Genomic DNA, 25,019 nt, shown 5'->3' on the forward strand with positions numbered 1-25,019 from the left:
CCATTCTACTGGGACCACTGATTCTGCCTCTTGATAGTCTTAGCATAAAAATCTGACATGTGAAGTGTGCACTCTTGTTGCAAGGTGTGACTTTCTTCACTGAGTAAAGCAGCCCTTTAAGTCATCCAGGCAGAACAGTGTGGAAAATATTCACTGCAGGCTTTCTTTCAGACCCTAGAGCTCACCATTTATCACATAGCCCAAATGTGAGAAATTTGGACATAGGCACAATAAATAAATCAGTAAAAACCCCATATAGTCTGCTGCAGGATGCATTCCAGAGTAGAATCTAAGAGCAGAACTGTTGGTGAAGAGCTTGTCATTTCCAGTTCATGTAGCAGTTGAGAAAAACAGCTTTGCATCTTCATAATACCACAGCAGTTTATTGATTTGCACTATAATCTAAGGACTTGGATCCACACTTCTCAAGGAGCTCAGGCAGCCTGGTGACATGTACTCAATACCAGGGAAGATTGAAATTGGAAACTGGCTACTGCAATCAGCACCCATCCATGATGCCTTTTCACCGTGTTGCCATATACTCTCCTCACTGAAGTGTGTCCACACCTGCTTACCCCATCTCCTGTTATCTTTGCTGCCTCCCACTGCATACTGTAGTGTGCACAGTATTTGGCCCTAAAACCTTACCTCCTCATCCATTCTCCACCCCTTCTCACACCCTGCTGTGCATCTCTTCTCATTTCAAGCAGTAAAAGCAAAATGGAGTTGGAACTTTATTAGCTCTTCTAAAAACTTTTAATCATGCCTGAATATGATTTGTTTTAAACCACATGAGAATAAAGATCCTTTGATGTTATTGATTACTGTTTAGGGGAAAATAAAATGCCAGCTTAAGCTTTTCATCTTTCGTAACAGCATATAGAACTCTAGTGTTCAAATCTATGCTTAGAACAGCTGTTAGTCACACATAACCAGAAAATAATTAGCCTGGAAAAGAATGAATAAAACTTGATTATAGTTAAGTTTGTATTTCAGTTTCCATTTGTAGTGAAATCAAGACCTATTCAGCTTCATGATCATTGATGGAGACGACTTGATTGTTATTCTTAGAGATTACATGTTTCTTGCTTGCTCATTGTCTTTGTATATTATGAATGACCTTATTTAAAACTCTTATTGGCTTAGCTTTCTTAGGAGGAATTTTGTCATGCAGTTAGTTGAAACTTCTGCAATGAGAAAAGACGTGCTCTAACAACAAAAGCCTGGCTCTGTCCTCATGTTCGCACTGCTTAGCTGACCTGTGCTAATGCTTGATAATATTATATGCTTGGTAATAGTATATGGCAGGTAGCTCTAAGTATGGTTGGCCAGTTACTTCCTTAATGGAGACACAGTTTTTTAATACCTAAACTCTTGTCTTTTTTTATATCTAACCACCGCAGTCCTCATCTCTACTGTGATATACAGAGTGTCCAGGGTAAGTAGAAGTGAATAAATTTATACTTGCAGCAGCCAGATACAGCTGTTTCACAGAAATGTTTGCTTAGAAACCACTCCCTTTCTTTGAACAATAAAAAAAATGGAACAGTTGACTTGTTAAATTGAAGCAGACATTTAGAATAATCTTACATGTTGGGACGTTTTGTTGTTTTGTCAGCTTTGTGTGCTGTGAAGCTGTAATGAAAAAATACTTTGTGGCATAACTTCTTTAAATAGTGATCGTGCCCATTGAGTGCAGCAGTAAAAGGGGAGCTGCTGATGATTCCACAGACTTCCATGTTTCCTACTATCAGAGTTTGGTTTGTGGCAGCCTGGTGCAACACTGTAGTCCTGGCCTGTAAGGTGCATTCAGAAAACAAATGTTGCGCTGCTTGGCAGGGAAAGTCTGTGCTGTGAGCATGAAGGAGACTTTGATCCATGAGTTCTGAGGTGCTGCAATGTATGTTATAAGTCTTTATATCAGATACTTACTGGGCAAAGCATCTTTTGCTTCTTTCTTATAAATGTAATTGCTACTGGAACAGCAGCTATTTGTGGATCTGTTCAGAACCAGCTGTATAAGAGGTGCTGTCATCATGTGGGCCAATATATGTTAGGAAGCTCTTTCTATTCCAGCAGACTAAAGACAACAGCAACATTCAGAGGCCTATGTACAGTTGAGGGGCATGGTACAGTCAAGCTCTGTCTGAGACAAGGCATGACTGTAATCGTCTTATAATGGGTAAATACATCTTTTTATTAAAAACTGCTGCAGTCAGAAACCCTGAATATTGTTGTAGTTATATGGATGATTGTAAATGCTTTCCTGGGAGCAGCAGGCATTTAATTGCTAAAATCTAAGTTTTCTTACGTTTTTTGTGCTTTGCACATTTTCCTGGCATTTTGTTCGCATAATATATTTTATTTATCTTAGTCTGACTTGTGATTAACATGATTTCTCAAGCCAGTGAATTGATCTGGTGTTGACCTGCAGTATGTTTAAGCTGGAGTTGGTACTGTCCTAGTCCAAGGTCTCCTTCATGAATATCCTCATTGCCTGTAGCTTGCATAGAGCTTGTTCTGTTCTGCACGGGGATGTGAACAGGTGATTGACAGTTTTCAGTCAGTTCATCATTATATATGATGCAATCTGTGTCATCCTTCAGTCGATCCTGTGTTCAAACGGAAAAAGATCAGTGGAAGGGAGACACATGGGGAGGATTTTTGTTAAAGCTTAAATGAAGAACAAGTCTGATACAATCTTGCTTTCATTTAATCCCATTATTTTCCTATTTTTTTTCAGGTTTTATTTTACCATGTTGATAAAAGCAAATAGTTTCTTAACATGTTCTGCTCTTGAGCAGTGCTGGAAAACGTAATGTACCCTTCATATGTTTCAGTGATGAAATATCACTGAGTAGCATATACTTTGAGCATCTGGCTGAATTATTGTTTAGAACATGTCACTCATATTTGAAGCTTGTAGTATTAGTGACCATTCTTGAAAATGTAATTGCACCTTCTGAGACATCTTTTCCACGACACTAAAGAAATTGTATAATTTCTGGCCTCAGAAATAATAAGCTGTTGAAAATGGGCTTTGTTGAGGTGTTTCATTGAGCACAGAAGGCTGTGGCTTAAACCTTAAATACAATTAACACAGTTGGGTACTTACGCCATATGCACTGGGGCTGGTCAGAAGCCTTGCAACAGGATTACACCATTCGGGTAGTGTTGTTGTGAGGGGTGGACCAGTGTGGGTTAAGATAGGTTTTAGGTATCTGTGAAGTTTGTTAAAGAATGTTTCCCATGCAGATATTGATACTAACATAGCTCTTTGTTACACAGAGAAATTTCCTTTTTAAAACTCTGTTTATCTTAATGGAAACAGAAAATAGCATCTTCTTACCCAACCATTACTGCATACGTTCACCTGTTATCAGTCTTCTCTAATGCTTTTCAGTAAGAACAGCAGCCAAAACCTGGACCACCCTGACCCCATAAACCTAAAAAACAAAGCCCAGATCACTTAGTGTTCAAATTCTGTCCTGAAGGGTAGCAGAATGGCTTAAGAGGATGTGTCATGGGGTACATAAATGCAGTAGCAGCTGGAAGAGAAAGACATGCTTATCTTGATCTCTCTTCCCATCTGTAGTCTGCTCTAAGTGTGACCACCTAGGCAATTTTTACAGGAAACAATATAAGCTGTAGCTGTTTTGGCTACTCTCTAAGAATGGTAGTGATTACTTTCTTAAACACACATACTTGGGCCTTTTGTAAAAATGAGGAGCTTCTTCAGTGGGCACAGCATTTCATCAAATATTGAAGTTTCTTCATTCCTGGGAGTGTACATAAGTTCTTTGTAATACTTTATTTTCAGCAATCAACACATTTGTTTTACACTTGATAAATCGATGCTCCTTTATGTAAAATTATGTAAATAAGTTACAAACAGGCTCTATGCTATTGTCTCACACCTGTCTTTCAAATCTTTTAATGTAGAAGTTCTTTATTGAGATAAAAGAAAAACCTGCTCATCTTGAGTAATTATATCATCCTTGTGTCTGTCAATAACAGCTTTCCCGTGAGTCCTTCAAATTGAGTTATTGCCTCAGCAACTTTTACTCACAAAGTAATTTTCAGTTTTCTTTGGTAAGCAGGTCTGCTATTGTTGCTAAGGAAAATTTGCTTTATGGATTGTCATCCCAATTTCTCTCCTGTGCTCCTTTCCCTTGTTTCCTTGCTTGTGCTTTCTCTCTCACTCCCTCTGCCCCATCAAAGGAACAACTGTAAATCTGAGTAGTGATTTGGGCTCAGAAGCAGAATTATTGGATAACAGTAGATCTTAAACCTTAACCATTCCTTTTCATTCATCATTGGTTGATTATGGCATGACTATTTTACATGCAAAGTACAAATTCTGTATGCTGAAGAGCCTGTGATGCTCATGATCTCAGTTACAGTTTGATAAGCTAAGTAATTTGTTCTGCTCACCATGGAAGTTTTTATATAGTTCCTGAGTTTTGTTTATGTGTGCATTTGTGTGTGGGTGGTTTTTTAATTGAAATTGCATCTGTTGGAGTATTTTCATTCTTTAATCCAATGTTGTATATCCCATGAGATCACATTGTGTGAGGAAAGTTGAGATCCTCTTGCTTCTGAAAGAGTAAAATCAAACCAAAAAATCCTTTTCTAATCCATTCACAATATTATTGGAACCCCCCAAAATGCCAAGCAGTTGAGAAATATTAAAAAGCAACGTATAAAACACATAAACTAGAGTTATTTTGTTTTCAGCACTTCAGAAAAACCTCAATAGAGGGCTAAACATTGAAATAGGAGACAAATTTTAGATTTTTAGTAGTTGGAAATATTGTCTTTGTTAGTACAAACAACTTGAATTGCGAGACCTAGCATAAAAAATGTAGGCTTGTAATGGAAGTTGCATTTGTTTATACTGAATTTTGTCTTCTCTGTTCTTTCATCCTCTTCCAGAATAAGTAATGGAAGATAAATATTGCTCCTGTATTTACTCCTTAATCTGATTATCTCAGAGCTAGGCCTTACTTGTAAGGAGGCTTTAGCATTTATAATGAGTTTCTATGCCTCCCAGTAAGAAGGAGTCCTGTTTGCTTCCCATGCTTGCGTGATGTCCAGCATCACATCACATTGGAATAGAGAGTCCATGCTGAAATGGGCAATCTACATGGCCAATTCAGTCTTCTGCATCACCACCACTTTTATCATAAAACTTTTGTCTGGTGCGTTTAACTGCTTGTGATGTGTGTATGCTGTGCTGTAAGTTGCACCATAGCTTCATTTTGAGCTGCGATAGGTCCTCTGTCCCTTTCCTTTTGCATTTGCTTTTACACTTCAAATTAGAAGTGTGACAATGCACAATAGAAGTCTCTTGAGATGCAGTTTAAAGTGAAGACAATTTTCTTGTGCTTGTTGTGATGCTTCTGATTCTGCAGTAATTTATTGTTTTGTTCCTCTTTAAATAGCTGTTATTCAGCCCACTAAATTTAACTTAAATTGCACTGGCCTGTTTTTCATTGTTTTAATAACCTATGCTGTAAATGTGTCCTCTTTATTGTTGACACAGTTGCCTTATGTTATGACAGACATAATCACACAGCTCAGTGCAGCATGAAAGAAATTTTAATCTGCATGCAGTGTTGGCATTTCAGAAGTATATCAGACATGGGGTTATAGCATTTTAAGGCGGGCAAGAAGCCTTATCACACTCCAGTTACTCTAGTTGCATCTCCAGAAAGAAATACTTCAATATAATAGAAAAAGCTGGACTTTGCACTTATGTCACTTCAAAAATTTGAAGATACCAAGTGTAAACCTCTTGGCATAAGTCAGATGACTGCTGAACTGAATTCAGGCCTGCCTAATTCAGGATAGGGAAAGGATGGGAGGAAAACATTGGATCAACCAACTGACTTGTAGATTTGTGCTTTAGTCATCCACAGGTGAATCAGCCCACCTGCATGTTTCAATACACCATACAATATACTGTGTTAAAGAACATTATTAGTATTATAAAGGTAGTAACTTCTAACTTAAGAAATGGAATTCAAGACACCTGCATACGCACACACATAGGGTGTTAATCTGTATACAGTGCTGCCTTGCTTTGATAATCAAATACCAATTTTTCCATTGATTCTGCCTATCTCCAGGCTTCTGCTCTCAGTTCAGATGCCCAGAAATGTTTACCCTGTGGATTTTCCTTGCTATTTGAACATGTAATTTCCTAGACAGCTTCAGTCTTTCCTTACAACTAGCACAGCATAATTCCCCTCCCTTCCTGTCTCACTGACACCAGCCCTAACATATATATCATTTTAGTTCTTCTGGGTTGGACTCCTGTAACATCCTCCTCTGTACTGCCCAGGAATAAGCAAGGAAGGTAATGCTATTGCACACAAGACAGTCAGCAAGTATTTGAACAATGTAGCCAAAAGTTGAGCCACAGGTAGGTTGTTTCCTGGGGCTGATGAGGCTGAGCAATTCAAACAGGAGCTATCAGAGTGTAGTGTGCTCAATAGCAACCTTCAGAATTAAGCTTTTAAAATTGAGGAGTTGCTTGTGGTGGTGGTTTTTCTTAAGGTGTATGAATAGCCAATTTTTTTCATGTTTAATAATGTGGTCTGGTTTAGGCTGGACTTTCAAAGAAATGGCAAAGGGCATCTCCAGGGTGGAATATAATGCCTTTGCTCTAAGTATAGTGCATGAAATAAAATCTCAGAATTTATTTGGAACAAAATACCAGCCATTATGGGACCTTTCCTCACGTATAGGCACTGTTTCATAAAAATGCAGGTAACTTGGGCCAGACTTTTCAAGCAACAAGTTTTGGGTAGTCTTGATGAGGAACACTACAGCAACTGATCATGTTGCAGAACATCAAGGATTTCAGTTAGGCAGAAAATTATGAGGTTACAAAATAGCTTTTAGATGAAAAAATCAGATTCTCAAAATTTCTGTTCTTTCTACCAATAAGCATGAGATGTCCACACTTTGGCAAACTGGCTCTTTCTGACCAGATTTTGGGAATGTTGATTTTTATAACAGGTACGTTCAAATAAATATGTATTTATTTAGGCTATGCTCATATAAATTGTATGTTCAAATAGGGAAAAATATTCTGGCAGAAATGTTGTGGTTCTTTTGATTCAGGCTTAAAGGAGCTTTGCTTTTATTCTGTCAGAGCAAGGGAGTCCCAGACCAATTCTTCTGAAAAGCATAATATTGTAAGAGAGAACTTGTAGTTTGGGGAGGGGGGATCAGAAAGTAACTGCAAGCCAACCACCAACACAACCAAACACCCCCCCCCACCCCCCCCCACCCCAGCCGATAAAGCAGATGATGTGGCCACAGGTAAAAATAGTGCTGCTCTGCTTCAGCTCTGAAGCCCTGCATTTGGCCCAGGAAATGCTTTGCTTTTTCCCTGGTTACACAGTGGGGGCTCTGTATCTCAAGATAATCCCATCCTTCCCAAAGGCAAATACTCACGCTGTATTATTTACCACTAAGAAGCCTGTAAGTCCAGGAGTTCTTGTGATAGCAGTCAAAATTACATACAACTATTTTTCCAGAGACTACTTTGCTATATCAAACCGTGCTAGAAATATTAATTGGTTAAAAGTATGTTATTTAATATACTGTTGCTAGCTGCTATGTTTGTGCTGTAGGCACAAGCCTTAGAGGTAAATGTCACTAGTCCCAGAACCAATCCTTTATGCAATGATTTTAAGATTCCTTGAAGTTTGCAGTGTTTTATTTAAATGCCTCTTTTGTGAACATTTTTTAGTCTCCATTTTTAAGTTACTTGTGTCAGGAGTTTGTTACTTTGTATTTATGCAGAAACATACTTGAGAGGAATCAAAGAAAATGTGTCCCTTCTGTTTCATCTGTTTTCTGTAGCAAGGGCAAATAATTTTTTTGATTGTTTTAAAAACCAGAAAATTCATTTCATATTAGCTGTGTGATAACCTGGAGAGCAAACATTTCCATTTGGGTACTGTTTGAGTGGGAGCAGGAAAACCATGAAACTCTGATTATCTGGCTAAATTCTGCACGTGGCTGACTCCTGCAAACAGCTGACTGAGATTATTTGATTACTCTGTAAGAGTTTGTGTGCATGACTGAGCTGGTGAGGCACAGAGATGTCTCCAGATTTTATGCGCATGCCCCACAGATTAATATCACCTGAAGTACCAGAGGTTTTTTTTTTTTTAGAGGGATATCTCTTCCTGACTCTTGCAAAAAAAGTGTATTTTATCATGTACCACAATTTTCTTCTGAGGGTGAGGACTTAACAGTGTAGATTAGCTGAAAACTACAGGGCATGGCTATTAGATTTAAATATTAGTAATAACAGGTATGTTTTGCAAAGAAGTGGGATCTATAGTGATTTAACATGTAAAGATAACCTAATCTATGCTGTGGAGAAACCTAAGAAGGAGTAACTAAATCTGGTTTAAATAATATTGTAATTTATAATTGTTACTAGGGGCTACTGCTTTCTTTGTTCCTCTTCTCTTTTGATGAGGTGGTTTAAAAAACTTGTTACTACTGGTGTAAATAAAAATAAACAGCTGAGGATAAATAGAACCATAGTGTAGTCCTGTAAACTCAAAGCTCGAGGTCTCTTTTTTTTTTTTACTTAGAATTCTGTTTGTCTTTATAATGTCTGAGAGCAAGGAGGATGGATGAAAATCAGTAGTAAGAAAAACTAGAGCAGTGCATCCTTGGAGGGAAACCTGACTGTCAAATTCTAGAGCCAGATGTTGTGTCAGACCCAAAGAAGTAACTCTGCATTTTATTCAGCATATGGCTAAAATTTTGCTGATTTCAGCTTTGAAACTGGAAGCATTGCAGAAGTGGGAAAAGAATTCTATTACCTTCCTTAAATCTTGGTCATAAGGAGCTGAAGACTGCTTTACTGGACTACTCTAATATGCATGGAATAAAATGTCTGGTGTATTTGCAGACCACAGGATTCTAGTTGTGAAATCACTGAAGCAGAGAGGTAAACTCAGAACTTCTGAGTTCTTTGAAGGCTGTTATATCCCAAAAAGAACACCTCCATACAAAGGAAATGTGGGACATAAATGGAGTCTTGCTTATATAATGGAGCCAGTAATGCAGCTATTCTTGAAAACAGAAGGATAGGTCGTGGAAAGGGATAGAATAACACCCATAAGACTGAAAAGAAATAGATGGATGGGCACCAGCGCCAAACTGTAATATCAGAGCTTTAGAAGATGCAGAGTATGTGAGGCAGCTGAAGAGAAAAAAGCCTCCTTGACAGTTTTATAATGACTAGAGATGATTCAGAGGATACTCTCACAGTTACAAAGGTCCTAACTTGAAAAGGAAACAAGAAAATCCTATCAAGAACTTTTCTTGCACAATTTTGCAGGAAGTTGAGAAGAACATGGAAGAAAGTTTCTCAAAACAATGTCTTGTGTTCTTGTGTTTACTGATGTTTGCAAAGATGCTAACAAAAGTGATGATTTAGGGGAGGAAAAATGATCTCTATAAAAATAACTCCTCCTCTATCAAAAGACTGTGGAATGAAGAGTAAATAAGATGGTTGTCATTCCATAGGAGATGAGAAGATTAACTTCCAAGAAAATTAAAAATCTAGAAACAGTTTTTGAAGACTGGTTGGTATGGTAGTGAAGATACAGCAGAGAGCTATACTCGTGGCCCAGAATATAAACTGAAATGTGAGCAGGGATGTGTGTATCCCTATGGAACATGAAAGCAGGAGATCAAGATGACCTGGGCTTTGTCAAGCCCGTGACAGAGCACCATACTTGTCTGGAATGGGATAACCAAACTCTTGATAGATGTTGTACGAAAGGTTTTCTGTGAGCCTGTGAATAGCTGAGAAATGTATGTGGAGTGAGGAACTGCTGTGATGGAGCAAGTTTGAGACACATGGGGCAGCGGGTGCAGTGAGAACAATATAGGTTGTTGCGAGTGTGACAAGGGACTTTAATTTTTTGGTTAGAAATATAGTTGGGCAAATGTGGAAGAAGGTGGAAAAAATATTTTTGCTATAGTGAAGACACTGGATAGTTTTGTCAGGCTATAGTATTCCAGATGGAAATCTGCAGTGAGAATTTCTAAGCCTTTCTTCTGCTTTACTACATTTTCAGTGATGTGAAAACCTAATGAAAATAAAAGGCACTCTCTTGCAGGCAAACAAAGATGTATGATTTTACAGCAAGTATTGAAGGAGTGGCAATCCTTGCCTGAAAAAATTGTGGAGCCTGTGTTAAGTACAATCTGAGCCTGTAACAAAATGACACTGGGCTGGCCAAAGCAACAGGGGGTGCTGGGTCGCAGACCTCTGGGAGGAGTGGGGAGGGAATCCTCCCTCTTATTTTCATACATGCCACAAGATGTACTGAGAAGGTTTTATTTCTTCCATCTGCTTCTGGAACATCATCAGTGTCTTGGCATATAATAGATCTGCCCCAGTATGAGAAAAATCTGTGCCCTTGTAATATTGTCATTTCTGTGTTTGTCTAAAGTTCTTTTGTAATTCTTTTCAATGGATTATTTTGACGTGTTATTAGAGGTGTTGCAGGTATTAGTCAGGCATCAGCTTCAGAGAGGCTAAGCCAGTCACTTAAGGCTTGCCTACCTTGTGTGACAGTTCATTATGTCTCCAGTGAAATACTCTGGAAACAGATTATGAAAGAATTTTCTTTATATTTAGCATAATTTTCTTCTATTTATTGGCACATTATACTGTGTACACATACCAGTGCTGGTACTGACTCCAGTACAGGCAGTAATAAAGGTGAGGAAAAGTACAGTGCACCATTAATGAGGATGAGGTTTTCTCACTGTGTTTCATTGGTAGATGGAGATGTCAGCTCTTGGGTTATCTGGCAGGAGTTACTTGTTAATACAAAAGCCAGATATGGGGTGCAAAAGCACCTGTAGCTCTTCTGGGAAGGTGGTTTGATTAAGAAACATGTTGAAATCACTACTTTGCTTATCTCTGACAACTCCTGCACTCACCTCCTAATTCACATCTGATTTCAAAATTGTTTGCCACTCAAATTTCACTGTAATGACTCGTTTTTAGATACTGTCATATTTTAATTGATTTAGACTTAGATTTGAATTCAGAAGTCGAATTCAGTGTCAAATTATGCCCATTTTTTTTTTACAGCTGTTTCTTCCCCAAAATTGTTACTACCTTTCCCTAGACTTCATTTCCATTTTCAAGAAATTATTTTAAACTAGACTACATTTATCTTCACACTTCACTGTGGAATCTGGAAACTAAGTATCAAATAGGCTTAATATTGCCAGTTCTCAAAAAATGAGAAAGACAAGCCCAGCATTAGTGAATCATAATTAGTTTTAAATCATAAAATACAAATTTAAAATATAAACATATTTTCTGGTGTTTTGTACTGGAAATCTGCTCTAACCTCTGTAATACAGACCTTGGAGACTATTTAGGCTGTGTTTAGAACTTTTCTGTGGCTTTCAAGGAATAATAGAACTGTAACACAGGGCCAGTAACATCTATTTAAGCTACACATGAGGCTGTTAAGAATCTTTCTATAGAAAATAGATCTTACCAGGCAAATCTAATTTTTTATCCTTGAATGAAATTACAAGTTTAATAAAATGACCTGCATTTAATAAGATTTGCTAAAGCATTTGGAATGGCATTGTGATAAAAAATTAACTGTCTAGATAATCAATATAACCCATGTCTTATTGATAAAGAATTGACTGGTTGATAGAGCTGAAATAGTAGTAAGCAGTGAAGAACTGTCATGAATTGCTGTTTTGATGCAGGTTGTAGAGGTGCCAATAGAAAATCCTATATCCAATGATTTCACCGTGATGAAGTCCCTGATGATAAAGCTTGTGGGATCATGCAGGCTAATCCACAAGGAGAGAACAGGCACATAGACTGTTGCCCTCTGAGCTGGTCTCATTCAGAGGGACAAATGTATATTTTGTTGCAGGTATCACACCCAATAGTTGTCCCAGACTATAAAGACATTCATTACTACCACAGAAGCTGCATTAAAGCTATGTTAATTAGACTTGGTCTTCACAGACGTCGTTAGTGTCTGAATGGTGAAAAGTAGAATAATTACCAGCTTGTGGCAGTATCTACAACACCATTTTTGTGTGTGTGGCTCTCTATCACCCGGGATAGCTGTGACCATGCTCTGTCTGTGCTGTTTTTCTTTGCTCCGGTGCTATCCAGTTCCCACCTTAACATTTTACACTTCCAGAGAAGGGCTTTTCCCTCCTTTTTGCCCAGCCAGTGGTGCTACTTCCCTTGTTCCCTAAAGAGCCAGAGCAAACTCATGTGATCAGCTGGACCTATCTGGACCTAGGAAAAGAACAAAGGGAACTGTGTTGGGGTTGGGTCTTCACTGTGCCTGTGACAATTTCTCCCCCAGGGACACATGTTCACCTTCTGAGGAATTAGTGAGGTGGAACAAAGAGATACTAGGTGGTATCTAGGTCTCCAGAAACCTGCTCAATTCCTCATCCAGAAGGCTTACTAGCATGGCAGTAGCTGGTACATAGTGTGTGATGCTTTGTGGGTGTCTGTAACATGAAAGACTTAGTCCAAATTGCCTCTCCCTAGTTTCATTTCAGCAGCCCAAAGGGTCCCTCTTGAGAGGGGGCAATCTCCTTTCATCTATCTGGATCTTTGCCATTGCTATCATCCAGGTGACTGATCATGACACCTTTATTAAATATATGTTTTTTCCTCTATAGATAACAATTTTTTTCCAGAGCACCACTAGAGCAGCTTGTTCTGCTCTTCTTGGCATGCACACTTCTAGACTGTTCTGTGCAGAGAAGACCACTAGACAAGAGTGCTCTGTCTGCCCTTTTCTAAATTTTGTTTTTCCATATCTGTGTGCTGGTGGCTGGTCTGGATTCTGCCACAGTAGTTCTTGACTTTTGCACACCCAGGAAAGCTCTATTTGATCACAGTGAGGGACTCAAATTATAATTTCTGTGAGATTGTAAATTAGCGCTTTATAATAGAAATATCTTCTGATTTCTCATCTGGAAAAGTTTGTGTTTACATGCATATTTTTTCCAAGGGAATTTTCATTCTGTTGAAAGCTTTTTTGTTACAGTTTTGAGAGAAAATATTTGACTAGCACATTTAAGGCTCAACTGTATATACAAATACTGTTTTGTCTGACCTAGTATAGCAGACAAGGGCAGACCATTATTAATATTTTTGGCTGAGGATGGCTATGCAAGTCTGACCTCAGTACTAAGTGAATTCCTAGTACCTTTTGAGGGGAAAGGATACTCGAAGGACATGAGGTTACATGGAAAATTGAATAAAATGCAGTGTGTTTTTAACAAAAGCCAATTGTGTCAGACTAGAACAGTATCTAAATTGATAAGATGACTGATTGCTAGACAAGGTTGAAATAACAGATCAAATATGTAGGTTTAAGTAAAGCATATAGGGTTCATTGCTTCATAGGAAAATATTTTTTGAGAGAGAGAAAAAAGAGAGCAGTATGCATTTGAGGGTAGATAAGAAATTCATTTCCATTTAGTCATCTTGGGTCATCTTAAAATGGGCTCTAAAGAATGAAGCCAGGCTGTATAGGGTATGTCTTAGGTTCTGATCTTGGGACCAGTCCTCTTACATATAACTGAGATTGATGCATGAAGCAGAGTTCCTAAAGAGGTATAAAACAAAACCAGGGTGGTGTCACCAGTACTGAGGAGGCTTGGATTACTTGAGCAGAGGGAATCTTGAGGGCAGCAGTAATAGAAAAGGAAGCAATTTACTAGTATAAAATACACTTAAACACCTATTGACAAATAATATGAGAAGACTGCAAAATATCCTTATTTAATACGTCCTTCTCAGCTGGCAAGTCCTTATTTTTATATAACCAATAACATCACTTCATAAGGCAAGGAGAGCTTCTTAATAGTTGCAGTGCAAAAGCAGTATGACTCTGTGTCAGTAAACAGATATACTTACATACACAAGAATTACTTACATTACTTGAGCACAAGGAGATTTGTCATACCTTAAGAATAGCTTTTCAGGATGCTTCTTGTAATTTATATATTTGTTTATGTAAGTATGCCTCTTGAACAACATGGACTTATGTTTGTTTGCAACCCTGTGGATGTGTGTGCAAATATATTCATAAGTTCTCTTTTTTCAGTGAGGACCAGCTCGCACTGAAGTGGAGAAACAGAATTTGATACTCTAGGCTTGTGACACGTTTTTCAAAGTGTAACCATGTAAAAAAAGGTGTGAGTTTGTTAAAAAATATTTGATCGCAATGCTTTCCTGTTTCTAGTTTGATTCTTGCTTGAACATTTGGCTTTAATCTTATTTATTTTGACACATTTGCCAAGTGTTTAACTACCTGCTGCTCTTTGCATACTTTTTATTAGAAACTATATTCATAAACTATAATAATACTTTACACTTCTGTCAGGCACCTTATTTGAGTGCTTCACAAATATTACTTCAACTTGATGAAAAGATACCATTTTCTGAGTTCAGGGCATGAGAATCCTAGCTCAGTCAACAATGTGCCAAGTAAATGCATTTTTTCAGTTTATCAGTCTGCAAAACAGGATTATTAATGTGACATTTGACCTACTTGGCAGGTATGTTGTAATCTGCTCTTGTTTTGAGAATTTAGTAATGCAATACTCTTCGGTTCTGATTTAAAGTATCTTTAAAATATCCTCTAAGTTACCATTTGAAAAGCAGTGGCTATTGTATCCATAGTTCAAACTCTAGAAAGGTAGATTTTTTTTTTTAAATGAGCACAATAGTTCTTAAGTATTTTGGCCTGTAGCGTTAACTATTTTTAGTTCAAGCTGACTGGCAAACAAATGATTTTTTTTTTTTTTAAGGAACTATTTTTTTAAAAACCTTGGTGTTAGTTATTTTTGAGACTGAAAGAGACTTGAAAGTGAAAGAAATGAAGCTGAAAAGGTATTTTAAGTATGGTGACTTTTTGTAAAAAGTAAGTACTCTCTCGTTGGAGTGACTTAGTGCCAGTATGAATACCAAGTTTAATATCATCAGCCATTATGCTGATTTACAAAGTAGGCAGAGGTAAAATAGGGCAGGTAGCATAACATTCTGGCAGTCTTAATCAGAGACAGCATTTGAAATGAAAATGTGTTTAGATGACAGATTCATACACATAGTATAATGGTGTCTTTATGTACAGTAATGCCCTCAACCTAAATAAACTTGAAATTTTCTCATCTGGCTTTTTAAATTCACTTTACTCATCTGAATTTTGCAATCATGTGTCTCAAAAGCTTAATCCTAGACCAATCTACTGAGAAGATATTAAGAGGCACTTTGTATTAAAACCACTTAAACATTATTGGCACAAGCATTATCCGATTAGATATTTCTCATGAAGTCAACTCTGACAGCAAATTAAGCTGCGTGACACAAGGTTTTGTAATTTAAAAAAATCTCCTCTGCTTTTGTGTATTTCTGTGATGGTATAAAGATAAGAAATAAAACCAGAAATTTGACATCAGCAGTAGTGGATATGTATCCAAAGGGAGAAGGATAAGGAAAAAATCATACTGCATTTGGAACTCCTATTTGTCATAATTATTTACTTATTTTAAGAGTTCATCCATCATAGCCATTGAGCCTCTTTGTTCCTAAGTGATACAAATGATACTTGGATACATACATTATTATTTTAATGTTTCATCCAGTGTTGGCCATAGCTTATATATACACCAAGGAATGATATTTGATAAATAATCTGTCTTGGAAATAGGAAACGATCGGAGCTGTCAGCAAAAGCTAGACATTTTCAGCCTTGAATATCTTTGTTTGCAAATGTCTGTTTTTCTTGTATTTGGGTTCACTTGCCTCTGCAGAGGACAAAAAGCAGCATCTTTCATGCATATTGCAGCAATAAAAATAAGACCAACTAGCGAGATGTCTAGCATGTTATCCTTCTGAGTTGTTTTGCTTGATGTTTATTTTTTTTTAATTATTTTTTAACTTTTTTCTGTAAGAATGGATCTGCAGTATGTGGAGTTTCCAGGCTTCCATGTTTTTTTATGGATCATGGAAAAGATAAATCTCAGTGTGGGTTTATGTACCTACCACCTAGGTTTTCTGCAGCCATTTTCTTCCAAATGTTTGTACTTTCCCAGTCTATATTCTTTGTGGGGTTGTGTACAAGAAGCTTTTGTTTGCCTGCCTTATTTTACCTTTATCTACTTTGCTTTTTTCATAGTTGTCCTGGTAAGAAATAAGAAATCACTTGCAATGTATAAAAAATAGCACAACAGATGAACCTTTGCTAAAGTATCATATAATAGGATTGACAAAGTTAATTGTTCAGCAGTTGTAAACAGCAAGTTCTAGAAAAATGTGTGTAAAAAGAGCTTAAATGAAAGGGTTGACCCTTAAACATTCTTCAGGCAAGTTACTGTTCACTGATGCTGTCTAGCTGGACAGGAAATTGATTTTCTAAAAATTGCAGACTATGCTCAATAATCATAATTTGGTGATTTTTTTTCACTGCTTTTACTAATAAGATAATGTAACAAATACTGGAATGATACTACAAATTATGGAAGTAGACAGTTGAGTCAAACTGTTGAAGGCTCTTACTGCACTAATATGATCCTGTGCTGATACTAGGATACATCATGGTATGTTGTTGTCCTGTGCTAGTCTGAACTTGCATGACATGACAGGTCTGCCACATTAAAACCAAAACTCAGTCTTTTATATGCTTCACAAGGGAGTGAAGTGCATTGGAAAATGTATGACAAAAGAAATGAGAAAGGCTATATCCTTCCTAGTCTTCTACTGACTGGTTTTGGTGTTGACATGCCACTTCAGTTTACCTGTTATCCCCTTTTTTATCTCTGATTTTATTGGTAAAGGCAGTCATCAAGCACTTGGAAATCTATAGTTAAAACATTTGTCTCCTGATCCAAAGTTAACTTCAACACATATTTGTGGAGGAGTTCAAGGGCTGAGCTGGGAACAGGGAGTGGGAACTGGGTCACTTGCTGCCAAACACAGTTGTTACAAGTCAGAGCTGAGTATAGGAAGGATGGTGAAATGTAACCGCATAGAGCTCTCCTTCCCTGTAAGCGAAGATCAGGTACTATAAAAATAAGCCTCTCTCTGTATAATTCTGTATAATTCCCTCCTTGATTTTTTTTTTTTTTTTTTTTTCCAGTTATTTTCCTCATAGTATCAGGGTGATTATCACTTAGAGTAAAGCACTGACAGTGTGAGAGAGGTTCCTGAGAAGTGCACATTTGCACTCTTGTCACTCTGGGACACTGAGGTTTTCTCCTGTGAACCTTGTCAGGTGGTCAAACTTGAAAGGAGCCTTTGACATGTGAAGTGGAAGGAACTTAAGACACGTTTAATAGCAGAGCACTCTTGATGTCCAAGGTTTGACAAAAACTCTGACAATATTCTCTTTTGATAGGCAAGCAGAAGGCTTTTTTTCTTGAAAGAATAAATGGCAGCAGGTTATCTTTTGTAACTGCAGCAACATTGTCAGAACAGGTGAATCAGCTCCTGTGTTTGTTTAAGCATGAGACAGAACTTGGAACAGAGCTGGTATTGTTTTGAGATGCTGCGTGTCAGGTAACTTCAGTTGCCCCCATCTCTGTTCCATCACTGAGGAAACCGAGACAACTGTCTTTAGCCATACCCTGTTGAGTTACACCAACTTAAGTCTTGTTCCCAGAATCAACAGTAACCAGAAAATGCCCTTTTTACACTATATAGGACTGCTCTCTTAAAAATGAGTTTCCATTTGGGTTTTGGTGTTAAGGCACTGATTTTTCTTTCTGCTACTTAACATAATCTGATTCTGAAACTGGCTACAATGAATTATGCAATGTTCCTGTCAATCAGTTTTATTTGGGTTGAAATAGAAAATACCTTAATGGTCTGATGTTGGAGCTTAAGTATTTTCTTATGAGGGCCAAATGGTGTTCTCTTCCCCCTCACCCCTTTGCATGCACTGCATCTGTGACCAGCTGCAGTGGTTATAATGTCATGAAAAGTGTTGGGGTCAAGCTCTGTGCACCTCACCTTGTGGAATGTGAGGAGCACAATGGTAGGAAAAAGGCATTAGTTGAGACTGGGGAATTAGCTGAGTTCATCACCTATTCTTAAGCACTGCAGAAACACTGTTGAAGCAGGAGTTGCTGAAAGATGAAGCTATTGCTGCCTTATAATTCATAAAGATCCTAACCCAGTTCACACAGCCTCTTTTCCCTAGGTTTTGCAGGATACTGCTCTCTTCCCCTCTACCTGCCCGACTCCCAGGAAATGCTAGAATAACATCATGTTCAGATATCTTTCCCCAGACTAACAACTGTGATTAAAAATTCACGATTTTGTTACCAGGGGTTCCATTACAAGAGCACTATGACTTTAAATTGTATGCAAAATTTAATAAAATTTAATGAAAACTGTACTGGGAAAGAACAAAAGAAACCATAGAGGTTTTATAAAGTGCAACAGGAAGTTAATTTTTAGAAAACAAACTAAACCAAAATGCAGTAACAAACTATGAAAAAGACAACACCCTAAAACCGTCATTTTTCTTACTATCTATATGGCAGAGTGAAGTAAGGGAAGTATTAATTTTTGATTCTGTATTTGTGCATAGCATAATACTAAGTCTTAATTTCCATCCAACTGAAATACTGGTCTTTGTTCTTCAGAGAACTCAGAAGTGCTTTTTTTTGTTTGCTTTTTTTGTTTGGTTTTTGTTTTTGTTTTTGTTTTTTGCAAGGTGTTTCATGCAGCCTCAGTTTTGTAATTGATGTAAGTAGGTTGTGTCATATGCTTTATGGAAACATGGTTTAAATTAATGAAACAGAGTTTCATTAATTGAGGCAAAGCAGTCGTGGTTTCTAGCACAGCACAGTCTTGGTATTTAGGGAGTCTCAGGGAGTGAGCAAAAAGGTACAATCCAAAACATTGTAACCAGGGGGAAATAGTCAGGCTCAAAGATTTTTCAGACTTTCTCTGCATTTCTGAGTAAATGAAACATCTTGGAAAAATAAGTTAAGTAATGATGTGTTAATGAAAGTGTGAGAAGACACTAGCACAGCTGAGTGCAGTGCTTTCTCATGAGACTCTGGGCTGGTGCTGGTTGCTCCTGAGAGGCACACAGCAAATAAAAGGTCTTGGCAACAGTTTGACATGGTCAAAAGACAGAAGATGATTATTGAGGAATGAGTAGAGCCCACTATGTTCCATCCTTTGGAGCACTGATCTTTTTTTGTTTTTTTTTTTCCCCAGTAACTTCTAAGAAAGTGAATAAAATCTCTCCTTATTTGCAACCAATATGACTAAATGTAACCTAGTCTCAAAGCCTTTAAAAAAATGTTACTGGAAACACAAATATTTTCAGGCTTTGATTCTGAGGGCTTAATATAACTATTCCCATGAAACTGTGCAAAACTGGCACAAGAAGTTGTCCGGTTTCTTTCAGAAAAACTGAGTCCTGCCAACATTGGAGATTTTGAAGTCATGGGATGCTGGTGGGTATTTGAATACACAGTCTCCATTAACCTATTTGTATGTGCACACAGATGAATCTATTCACACCAGGTGCCAGTGCAAAACAGATGTTACCTTTGAAAAATTGATTTGTTTGTACAGTTTATTCTGTTCATGTTACTATCTTTTGGCATCTCTCCAAAGAACTACTAGACTTCAGGATTTTTGCTGCATTTTGCTAGTCAGTTTGTTAGCTTAGGGCACATTGATATTCAGAGCTGTACCACTGAAACTTAAATCGGGTAATTCAATCATAAATTAAGTATGTCAAGTGTCTAGTGCACTAAAGGTGTTTGCTTAAGATTTTGCACTGCTTTAAAAAAATCAGTTTTAAGATATCACCACTTGGCCAGCATGACATTGAATAAAGATTGGGTGTCAGTTATCCAACCAGTTTAACTGAGTAATGCTGAGAATTGTAGGAGAGTTGTTGTTTTTTTTTTTCCTAAGTAACACTATCAGACCAGCAGTCACAAAAAAGCCCCCTGCTAGCTGAACATAGCTAGGAAGCTTATGTCCTCCAAAGGTGGGTAGCTTCCACTTTCCATCCTGTCCAGTTATTGTGATTGGGCAACACTTTCTGTTCTGAAAAAGAAGTACCCTGTGCCACCACCTGGGCTGTCAAGATCTCTTGAACAGAAAAGGAAATAACTCATTTTTAACCAAGTGTGGTGGTAGTTGTGTAATAATTAAACGTTAATGTTAAAAATAATGTCATAAAAGATGCGCTTATAGTTACGTTCTTCTGGGGGTGTGATACATGAAGTGTATCATGTCTGCCATCTAGGTTAATAAGCACCAGCATATGTAAAAGCTTGGAAGCTACTAGCTTGTTTTGGATGCTTTCTTGAGTATTATAGGACTCTGGTATGGTGCTTCTCAGGTCCTTGTAACTTTGAGTATGCTGAAACTGTGTCCTTGAAGTCAATGGTTTTGCTCCTTTGGGTTTTTTCTATAAATTATGCTATAGCTACATGAAACAAAATTAAAGCCCTAAATATATAAGGAGCAAGATATAGATTTTATTCTGGCTCAGCACTATAGCTGTGAGAATTATTTATACAGAGAAACACAATAATAGAAAAAGTAACTCATGTGAGGCATCTATGCAAATAAAGTCAGCATATACTAAAAAGCAAGTAATTGATATTCTTGGGTGACAGCCTGAAGAGGAAATAGAAAAGTGAGAAATAGTAGTAAATCTAAAAATCATTGTTAGGATTAGGAAGTCTGTTCAAAGTAGAATAACAACTTCGGGCATTTCATTTACCCTTTTTGCCAAGATGACGATTTACTATGAAAAATGCCGACTCTTCTTTAACTTGGGGTTGGTTCTGTGTGCTTGGTCCCAAATGCAGCGTAGCCCAGCACTGAGATGTGCTGCAGTCTGCAGGTGTTGATTATCCAGAAGATTGTCTACTCATGCTGAGGATTTCCTGTACTGCAAAAGCCAAGTGTGTGGCCATAGTATCTGCTAATTAAGTGGGCCCTTTTCCAAGGTTATAACTGCTCTTATTTTAATGTCCAGATGGACATATTTTCTGTGTTTTCAGCTGGACGCTACAAAAAGCAGTTTGTGGATTCAGTAAGAAAAGCGTTCATAATATACAGCCAGAAAAGAAACAAGCTATTTTTTCCAGTTTGTCATTTAGTTAACACCTGGGTTTTGCCCACATTAAGCAGGGCTATCTTTGTGTAGTCTTAATGTCACTTGAGAACATTACACAAAGCAATCATGCCTTAACTAGTAACTCATTAAAGAAGTGGAATAGTGTTCTGCCAATTAATGAAAAAAAATCAGATGTACTTGTCCTGCCAAAATGTTCATTCTTTTAAGTGTTCATGGACCATTCCTTCACCAGCTCAATGTCATCTGCTGCCTCTGCTCAGGGACCCTGCTCACCAGTAGCCAGGGCTATGGAAAGATGAACATTTTAAGAGGGTCACGCCACTGGGAGAAAGCAGGTGGCTGGTAGCATGGGAGACTTTCAGTGGGAATATGTAGACAAGAGGGGGGAGAAGCCTACACAGCCAGTTAATTTCCTTCCTTGGTCTCTCTGTTAGATTAATCTAATATGCCTCGTTTTTACTGCTGAGCTGAGATAAGGCAATTTATCTGTATTGTCAGGTCAAAATCAGAACAAACATCCTGTAGGCTCAAGTGAACCTCCACGTCAGTAATCTTTTGCCTTTTTATAGCTGCTGTTCCTGGTATTATTCTCTTGCTCCATTACTCGCTTTTCAATATGCAGGTAATGGTTCATCTTTTTTTCACATTCAGAATTACATTGAGAATTTCTGCATTTAATAAATGCCTTGTATATCAGCATCATTAACAACTGTCTTTCTGGGCTTTTTTTCTTTTATCTGAACCTATAACTAGTTGAAAAATAACTAATGTTTGACCTCTGTCGCTACTAGCCTGAAATTTGATTGTCTTTTTTGATTTATGCTTTTGTATGTTAACTAAGAATTATGATTGAATTGGGTTTGTGGATTACACTGCAAAATTCTTGTACTGATACAAGTTGTTTTTGTGGATCAGTTATAATTTACTATAGCTTTTAGAAAACCAAACTGATGGCACTGCTTCATATCTGTATAAAGAACAGCGGGAAACATTCAAGTTTCTCCTCTTGAATCCAAACATGCCCTTTAGGTGTCAACTAAACATTTGCTTATCTACTTCTCTGAAAGCACTCCATTGAGAAAAAATTCTGAAGTGTTTTGACAGTTACTACAATATGAGTAAAGCACGAAGATCTATTTAGCTTGGATTTATTATCAGGCACTAGATTTAATATTAGGGACTGAATAGTTTCTGCATTAGCTAGTATAAATTATTAGCTAGTTTATATTTTCCCTACAAGTATGCATTCATGTAGTGCAATGTGGTGCATTCTGGCTTTCCTGTATGAAACACTTAAATATTTCTGCTAAACTAGAGAGGTTTAACTAGTACATTAGTTTATCTACATCTTCATTTAAAAAGTTGAGTTTTTAAAATGGAAACGGGATACTTGATACTTTGTGTGGAATGACTCTACTTATCCTTCCTCTGTTCTGAAGTTCATGAGATGTGTCTTTCCCACTTATCAAAGTAGCAGAAGTTCAGTCCTCTTTAAATGGCAGTTACTACTGCAGCTACAGATGTGCCATGATACAAGATCATGATACAGTGAAAGGAAAACTTAAATGTGACAGACAAAAAGCTTGTCTTCAAGAAAGTAGTCCAAATCTGGTTGATAAATCTTATTAGATTAACGCTGCTGATGGCAGTTTGGTTTAGATTGGCAGACAGTATTATCTGCTTCATGGAAATATGACAAATTTTATTGATGAGGAAGACATAATTCATTCTGAGATACTTGCAATGATCTTTAAAAATTCAGAGCCACACCAGAAACTTCAAGATAAGAGAACTGAATCTAGCTTTTGATAAAGGTGCCTGAAAGTTTTATGTTATAGGTATTTTGCCCTACTGGTAAACATAAATTTTTTTGAAGACTACCTTCAAAGCCACTCCTTGGCATTTCTTTTTAGTCTAGGGAAGTTAAGAACTAGGGCTTGGACCTGTTCAGTGTATTTGTGAAGCCTCTCTGTGGCAGCTTGATATATATATATATATATATATATATATAATTATCAAGGATCAGAATTCTGCATAAAGCTTCAATTTTTTTTAAAGGTATTAGCTAGTTAAGGCAAAAAATATTAACTGTTTTTAGTCATCTGCACCATGCAAGACGGTGCATTTCAGTTCCATTTTTACTGTGAAATTGTAGAATGTTCTTCCCCACATTAAATTAAAACAAAGGGAAATTGTATTGTGTGATTACAGCTCAAGTGAAAGAAATGCAGGGCACCTCTAAAGTAACCATATGTGCTCTGCTGGGTTGTCCAAGATTAGCCACAGCTGGCACTCCAGCTGCAGAAACGGGTGAATCCTTCCCCTCAGAAAATGTATACATCACCTTGTCTCCCTAACAAGCAAGCAAGGGTGATAAGAAAAATAAGAGGAAAAAGTCAACCGTGAGTTCTCAAGCACTAAACCAAATGGTTATGTCAATTTTTTGGGGATCTATATCTTTTTAGTTACTGTGATATAATGCAAAGAAACACCTTAAAATGCATTTTGTATTTGTGGGGATAGAAAAATAAGAAAAATCATTTAATGTTGGCAAGTGTGTGTGCATTTTGGAAAGGACAGATGCTATTAGATGTCTTCCCAGTAGGAAAACCTCTAAAATCAGGCTTCCACACATAAGTAGGTCAAGGAAGACTTCTTCCAAAATTTTAACTCTTTAGCTGCAAATAGGAAAGTATTCCTTATTTTTATGTCCACGAGGCTGTATTAAACCTGACCTTGAGCTTATGTACAATTTTGGCTGACCTTTATTTAGAATACCTTCTGCTAGAAAATTTCCATTTGTTGTCACTTAAAATATATTTCACTGTCAAAATTTGTCAGTATTCAAAGACCTTTCAGTCCATTCTAGAGGTACAGTGGAATCTTCACCGATGTAAATGGAGATGTTGCCACCTATTCTGATGGCACAAAGTTTTTCTTCTACCTACTTCACTCTATAGATTGTTTTAATTACTTTTCTTTTTTTTTGACTGTAAGAAAACCCATTCTTTTGACAGAGTAGCATATGTGTTTGCATATATAGAAGCATTCAATTCTGCTTTTATGCAATGACAGTTACATTTGTGTAACTGGCATTTTCATGTTTTCATCACTGTCATCTTTAGGAAAGGATTTTTTTTTTTTTGCTTCTCTACAATTGCATTACATCTGCACAAAAGCAGAATTATCTAACATGCTTCTTGTTACTACTTCTAAATACCACTTTATTTCTTTGTAGCAAGAACGGTGACCCTGCCTGCATACAGCACATCATTAGAGTAAGAAATGGTCACTATCAAGTTTAATTGCTTGCATCTCTCATGATATCAAATCTGTTTCAAGTTTTGATAGGAGCTGGAACAACAGCAAAATAGGTTATATATCAAGTTATTGTTTTCTTAATTTCCCCTGTTTTTTTAGCATTCCAGTATTTTTTTCCAGACTGTCTACCATAATATATGCATTGCCCCCATATCTTAGCAGGTACTGTTAGATCCACAACTTGTGAGAAGAATAACATTCTTCATAAAAAATGTGAATCTTTGAGTGAAGTTAAAGGCATAATATATTGTTACTGCTTCTGTTGAAATGGATACCTGGGTCAACAACTGGTATCATAGCTACTGTGTATCATGGTTTATTCAGCTGCAAAAAGCAAACAGTAATTTTCATATTGTTGGTGAATTTGAAATAAAAACGAATTTGAGACCTGTGCTGACAAACCTGACTGACTACAGTATTAGAGACCTTTGGTTTGAAAACAGTGCCCCCAAAATGATCAAATCAGCATGTATTAAAACGGCTGGAAAAACACCCCTTTGATTTCAG

General features: G+C 37.2%; 1 protein-coding gene across 1 annotated transcript in view; it reads right to left on the minus strand.

Annotated features, from left to right (window-relative positions):
* Window positions 1–355: 355 nt before the first annotated feature.
* SLC9A9 (solute carrier family 9 member A9) overlaps window positions 356–25,019 on the minus strand; it is a 170,537-nt gene continuing 145,873 nt past the window's right edge. Inside the window, exons 15-16 of the mRNA XM_071752167.1 lie at window positions 3,116–3,221; window positions 356–2,612 (exon numbers count right to left, since the gene is read on the minus strand). Of these exons, the coding sequence (XP_071608268.1) occupies window positions 2,400–2,612; window positions 3,116–3,221 (319 nt within the window). The 3' untranslated portion in view covers window positions 356–2,399. The remainder of the gene's footprint in view (window positions 2,613–3,115; window positions 3,222–25,019) is intronic.

Source organism: Heliangelus exortis, chromosome 9 (genome assembly GCF_036169615.1).
Source record: "Heliangelus exortis chromosome 9, bHelExo1.hap1, whole genome shotgun sequence".
Classification (NCBI taxonomy): domain Eukaryota; kingdom Metazoa; phylum Chordata; class Aves; order Apodiformes; family Trochilidae; genus Heliangelus; species Heliangelus exortis.